The sequence below is a fragment of the Zingiber officinale genome, chromosome 11A (assembly GCF_018446385.1).
Source record: "Zingiber officinale cultivar Zhangliang chromosome 11A, Zo_v1.1, whole genome shotgun sequence".
In the NCBI taxonomy this organism is placed as follows: domain Eukaryota; kingdom Viridiplantae; phylum Streptophyta; class Magnoliopsida; order Zingiberales; family Zingiberaceae; genus Zingiber; species Zingiber officinale.
The window spans coordinates 16,391,658-16,398,325 of record NC_056006.1 but is presented as its reverse complement, the minus strand read 5'-3'; the positions used below and the strand labels follow the sequence as shown (position 1 = coordinate 16,398,325).

The window sequence follows — 6,668 nt, the reverse complement described above, 5'->3', positions numbered from 1 at the left end:
CGTGTACATAGATCGCCCCCCTCTGCTACGATTTGGCAGCACAACAGCCACCCCAAGCCCTAGCCCAATTCATCGCCACTCCTTTTCTTCTTAATCTGATTCTACTCGTCGTCGTCTCCCTCTACTCTGAGGCGACACCTTTTCTTGGGTTGGTTTCGGACAGGAGCAAGGAATCCAAGCCCTAGTCTCACCCTCTGTTAAATCTCCGGCAGAGAGGAAGAACTTGGCATCGTTGCAGGTAAGGCATGTTTGGGTATTTGGATTTGATTGGGGATGCTGACATAGAGAGTAATAGTTTTTTGTAGTGTCTACAATAGATCATTGGCAGCAATATTCTCCGACAAGCAATTTTCGACAGCAACTAACTACTGTGGATAAACAGGAGTAGTTTGGTAAATTGAGGTAAGAAGTAGAGAAATTGTTTCTCTTGTTGTAGTGTACATAGATTTGAACTGGGAAAGGTTAGGAATGAATTGTACTAGAATTTACTTAAGTTTAGGTTAATTAAGTATAGATTTAAATCTAAATGGAATAATTAGGGTTAGGGAAACTATCCCTAGTTGACCGTTGAGTTATAGTTTATTTGGGTTAAAATGTTGAATCTAATCTAAGCTTCGGGTTAGATCCGGTTTATTTAATTAACTGAGATCAACAAATAAAATTAGGGTTTCCTGGTTAATAGGAATTTTGATTAAGCTATTGGATATCTACGAGTAGGGTTTAATTATATATATGTTGTTACAGGGCTTTGATTTGAGACGAGCGTCTTTACGTGGGGTCTATTTCGGAGATGATCTCCACTTTTTGAGACGGGTACCTTGACTTATCTCTTTTTGATATGTCATGTTGATATGCATAGTAGGTTATAACCTTTAGTAATAATTATGTTTATCATTGCTTTGGTATGTCACTACATGATACCTGTTGCATGCTTTCATCTGTTCTATATTTATGATTTATTATTGCCATAATTATTTATGCTCATAGAGGTAGTGACATATCATGCCTTGTGATACACCAGACTAGACATTTACCATATTTGACTCGTGTGCCTAGATCTATTTATTTTTGGTACATGTTTTATGGAGGTAGATATGGTCAGGATTTGCATGCTTAGTGTCATGCACCATCTTTCATGATTACATGTTGTGCGATTGGTAGCCCCATTATTGTTGAGCTCATCACCAATTACATGGATCTGCACACAACCACTCATGGGTTAGTGGTATATCAGGTATGGTGTGTGACAGTTTGCTTTGTCAGTGCTCCGTTTGTCTACTCATGGGTAGCGTGACACAGCGTGGTAGCATGTCAGGGATCCCTCCTCTGGATTATCTCAGGGAGATGAGAGCATTGAGCTCCCCCACTTCTGATTTAGGGTAGGAGGATAGGTGTACTCCGACAGTATCCTATCCACTCGGCCACTCATCAGGAGCAGCGATGGCAGAGTGCACAATTGTCATAGCCCTACCCACTCGGTCTCACCATCGTGTGTGAGATGGTTGACTGATGTCAGTGGTGACCAGGACATGTCATTGGCATCATATGCATGATTGCATTATTGCTTGTGTTTGCTGTACTTTATTTGTTGCATATTGGATGGATGCATATGTTTGACATGTATACAGGGACTTGTTACTTTTGGTCTGATGACCTTATTATTCTGATAGGAGGTCCTGGTGAGTACAACTTCTTCTTTTCTTATAGTTTTGCATTTTCCACTACTCCAGGAGACTGTACACATATTTATTACTATTGTTTATTTCGTATTATGCATGTCAACTTGGTATTCGCTGAGTGTTGGAGTCACCCTGTTGATATTTTCTTATTTCAAGTTGAGGCCGTCAGGAGGTTTCAGTTGCTAGTCCCTTGGTCATGAGAGTTTACTTATTAGTCTTGTGGTTTTCTGTTTGTTTCGGACTTATATTGGTTTTGCACTTTGGATTGTATGATTTTCCTTAAGACATTATGATGGTTAGATTTTTGCTTGCTTAGTAGATTTTTATTTGGTGTGTTTTGCTATGCACCTGTCGGTCGGCAGTAGAGGTAAGTTGTATGTTGTTTTTTTGCTTTCTTTTGTATTGTGATGACAGCCGAAGGCTGTTTTGATATAAACTGCGTGGTTTATTTAGGTATTTTTTTTTGTTGTTATTGTTTCGACCGTGTTGGTCGAGGTACATGTGGCCCTGAGGGCATGTAGTATAGCTTCATATTGTAATCCGTAGAGGGGAGATGCTGCCAAAATTTCTTTTGGCAGAGACTACCTGGGGCATGACAATTTCCATCAATTTTTTTCTCGTTTCGGAGTTCCGAGGTCATAAATTAGGACTGGACAGCGATGGAACATCTCCAGACGACAAATAGGTAAAATATAAACATTTATAATTTTGGTACTTGTAGTAATATTCGGGTAATAGTTTAACAGATATGAGGAGAAATACACGTGCTCCTGTGCCGAGACGTGGTGCGGGACGGCCACGCATGAGGACATTGGAATCCCTGGCGACGGAGTCGCTAGAGATGTCTGCTGGGGTCGAGCCTGCCGGTGGACAGACTCCGCATGGTACTGGGGGCGTGTTGGGCTCTCAGACTCCGATGGTTTCAAAGGTACCTACCCCGACCATACTCGTCGTACCCACTCCTACAGTATTCACAATGCCACCTGCGGCATATCCAACACCTCCTCCAATCGTGGCTATGGGATATCCGGCACCTCCTCTAGCCGTGCCTGCGGCATATCCAACACTTCCTCCAGCAGTACCTGCTGCTGCGTACCTGGCACACGCACCAGCAGTGCCAGTTACACCTACAGTACCTCCAGCCGCGCCCGCCTATATTGACCCTGCAGTGCCACCAGTGGCACCTGCCCTAGCTTATGCAGCAACACCGGGGATACCTCCCCCGACCTATCCAGTGATACCACTTGTAGTACCAGCTGCAGTGGTTCCGCGAGTTCCCGCAGTAGTCCCTACTCACCTGACTGATATAGTTACGGCACAAGCTCGGATCCTAGCTTTGGCAGAGTCAATGAAAATTTGATTCACCCTATTCCACGGAGAGCCCGATCTGAGTGTGGCCCAGTCCTGGATAGAGACTATGGAGTAGACCTTCTTCTATATGGCTTGCTATGAGTGGGAGAAAGCAGAGTTGGCTGCTTTCCATTTATAGGACAAGGCCGATATCTGGTGGGATATGCAACGTTCCGTCATAGGTGAGCAGAACATCACCTGGGCGAGGTTCAGAGAGGCTTTTGAGAGCTGGTACTTTCCACGGTCATATCAGATAACTCACCGTCAGGATTTTCTGAGTCTTCGTCAGAACAATCGCACAGTGACAGAGTATAATGCTGAGTTTAATCGGCTGACCATATTTTGTCTAAAATTAGTTGCTGAGGACAGATCTCATATGCTTTAGTTTGTTCAGGGACTAGATAGACATATGCAAGTAAAGATTGCCGATTTTGGGAATTCGTCTTACATAGAGGCCTTGGACAGAGCACTTATGATTGAGTCAGCACACCAGAGAGCGTATCCGGACAAGAAGAGGAAGCAGACAGATCGAACATCAGGACAGATTCAGCATCCACAGGGCTATCGGACAGCAATAGAGTGGTCGCAATCAACCAAGGCAGGGTACTTCTAGAGCATCTGGTCGGCCTCTGAAGTCAGGGTGATCTTCTTCAGGACATTTCCGATCTCCTCAACAGAACCGGAACAGCACGCCAGTGATATTCACTGCACCAGATATGGGTCCAGAGACCACATCACCTCAGCATGCTCCCTGGGATAGTTAGTTTGCATTACTGCAAATAGCCTGGGCACCTGAGTTGAGACTATTCGCTGAAGGCTCAGCATATTGCTTCCGGGGTTGTTGTTCATGGAGAATAGCACAGTCAGTCAGGGACTCGGTGAGGAGGGCAGAGAGCCTAATCTTCGCATAGCCAGTAGAGGACAGCTCCCCCTGCAGTAGCCATATATGGCATGCACGGACAGGAGCACTCCAGCGCTCTTATAGTATCCCAGAGCTCTGTTCCAGGACCTCAATATCTGACGTAGGGGTAGTATCAGTTGCAGCCTCGGCCATTAGTGCAGTATCAACTACAACCCCAGCCATTGGTTCAGTACCAATCCCAGCCTCAGCCCCTAGTGCAGTACTAGCTGCAACCCTCATATCCATCTTTGGCATAGTATTCGAAGCCGACTCAGTGGCGGGCTCAAATTTGGGCGCAGCAACCTTTGGCAGTACTACCACCTCCACCACCACCAGAGACTGGACGTATTCACGAGGTTACCAGAGAGGATGCGCAGCGGGCCAACGGATCCATTTTCTGCGGTATGGTTTTACTTTATGCATTATCCGCTGATATGTTGATAGATACTGGTAGCTTGCATTCCTTTATTTCTCGTGCTTTCAGGAGGGACATAGGTAGACTACCTACCCTTAGACCGTAACAACTGACCATCTCCCTACCGTCCGGTGATACATTGGACGTCACTCAGGAGGTCAGAGGTTGCCCGTTAGACTTTGGAAACATTATACTCACAGTTGATTAATTAGTCCTGGAAATGGTTGAGTTCGACATTATCCTGGGCATGGATTAGTTGTCAGCATATCATACCACGGTTGATTACCAGATGTGGGTGGTCACATTCCAACCTCCGAACCAACCCTCGTGGGATTTCACTTGCATCAGGGATGACGACATATCGATCATTTCTGTGATACAGGCTCAGAAGCCATTGTCACATGGCTGTCAGGGATTTCTTTTGTCTTTGATTAATACTAACGACAGTAGTAGTACTCACCTCTCAGACATTCCAATGGTCTGAGAGTATCCGGATGTATTTCCAAATGAGTTACCAAGCTTGCCTCCCAGAAGGCAATTGGAGTTTGCTATTGAGCTAATTCTGGGAACGACGCCGACATCGAAAGCTCCACACCGTATGTCACCAAAAGAGTTGGACGAGCTAAAGGTCCAACTCCAAGAGTTATTAGACAGAGGATTTATTCGCCCTAGTGTTTCTCCTTGGGATTCTCCGGTATTATTTGTCAAGAAAAAGGATGGTACTCTGAGGTTGTGCATTGATTACAGACAGCTGAATGTAGTGACCGTCAGGAATAAGTACCCCTTACTATGGATCGAGGATTTATTTGATCAGCTCAGAGGTACATCAGTATATGCTAAAATTGATCTACGGTTCGGATATAATCAGCTGAGAGTTAAAAAATCTGATATTCAGAAGATAACATTCTGCACTAGATATGGACATTATGAATTTTTGGTAACATCATTTGGGCTTACCAATGCTCCCACGGTGTTTATGGATTTGATGAACCACATCTTTCTGAAGTATCTAGATCAGTTCATTGTTGTCTTTATCGATGACATTTTGATCTACTCGTGTTCCAAGGAGGAACATGCACAGCATCTTCACATAGTCTTGGAGACTCTTCAACGACATCGTCTATATGCGAAGTTCAGCAAGTGTACTTTTTAGCTAACCTCAGTTGGTTTTCTGGGACACGTGGTGTCTAGCCGAGGTATTTCAGTAGACCCTCAGAAGATCGAGGCTATCACCAGCTGGGAGCAGCCGAAATCAATTCATGAGATCCGTAGTTTCTTGGGACTGGCTGGATATTACTGACGGTTCGTCGAGGGTTTCTCGTGTATCGCTATGCCGCTGACACGTCTGACCAGGAAAGACGTGAAGTTTGCATGGTCCAAGGCTTGTAAGACCAGTTTTCAGGAGCTAAAGTGGAGATTAGTGTCGGCACCAGTTTTGATTTTACCTTCTGGAGAGGACGGATTCGTACTCTACACCGATGCTTCTCTATAGGGTTTGGGCGTTGTTTTGATGCAGCACGGTAGGGTAGTCTTGTATGCTTCTAGTTAGTTGAAGGAGCATTAGAAAAACTACCAGTACATGATCTGGAGTTGGCCGCCATTATATTTTTTTTGAAGATTTGGCGACATCACCTTTATGGTATTACATTTGAGATTCACACTTATCATAACAGTCTCAAATACCTTTTCACTCAAAAGAAACTTAATCTCCAACAGAGAAGATGGATGGAGTTCCTGAAGGATTACGACTGTACTATTAGCTACCACCCAGGAAAAGTCAATATGGTTGCCAATGCGCTTAGCCGGAAGTCCAAAGGGACTTTAGCTTGCCACCGAGTTGTGGTCACGGACTTGATTCAGGGTTTCTCCGAGTTAGGCCTTGAGGAGCAGGGACGGATAAAGTAGGGTATTCTGGTTACCATGGTTACTCAGTCGTCGATCAGGATAAGGATCCGAGAGGTCCAGGCCGGTGATCAGCACTTACAGTCCATTGATAGCTAGATAGCTTCCAGGTAGTAGACAGAGTTCGCCCGAGATGACACGGGTATTATATATTTCTGAGGCCGATTATGCGTACCTCCATCCCACCCGGTCAGGGAGGAGTTACTTCAGGAGGCTCATCGCTCTTGATTTGCTATCCACCCAAGCGGGACCCGCGTGTATCGAGACTTGAGGCGTTCCTATTAGTGGAACGACATGAAGAAAGACATCGCAGAATTTGTAGCTAGATGTCTTATCTGTCAACAGGTGAAGGCTGAGCACCAGAGACCTGCCGGATTACTTCATAGGATTCCGATTCAGAGTGGAACTGGGAGCACATCAC

At 45.0% G+C, this 6,668-nt stretch overlaps 1 protein-coding gene across 1 annotated transcript; it reads left to right on the top strand.

Annotated features, from left to right (window-relative positions):
* Nucleotides 1–2,481: 2,481 nt before the first annotated feature.
* Nucleotides 2,482–3,642, top strand: LOC122031260 (proline-rich receptor-like protein kinase PERK2). Its single transcript, XM_042590395.1, has 2 exons — nt 2,482–2,961; nt 3,424–3,642. The coding sequence occupies exons 1-2, from the start codon at nt 2,482–2,484 to the stop codon at nt 3,640–3,642; spliced, it is 699 nt and encodes a 232-aa protein (XP_042446329.1).
* The last annotated feature ends 3,026 nt before the right edge of the window (nt 3,643–6,668 follow it).

Coding starts and splice junctions, on each gene's coding strand:
- LOC122031260 (XM_042590395.1), top strand. CDS start 2,482: ATGAGGACATTGGAATCCCTGGCGACGGAGTCGCTAGAGATGTCTGCT. Junction 2,962..3,423: donor TGGTTCCGCGAGTTCCCGCA/GTAGTCCCTACT, acceptor TAGTTTGTTCAG/GGACTAGATAGACATATGCA.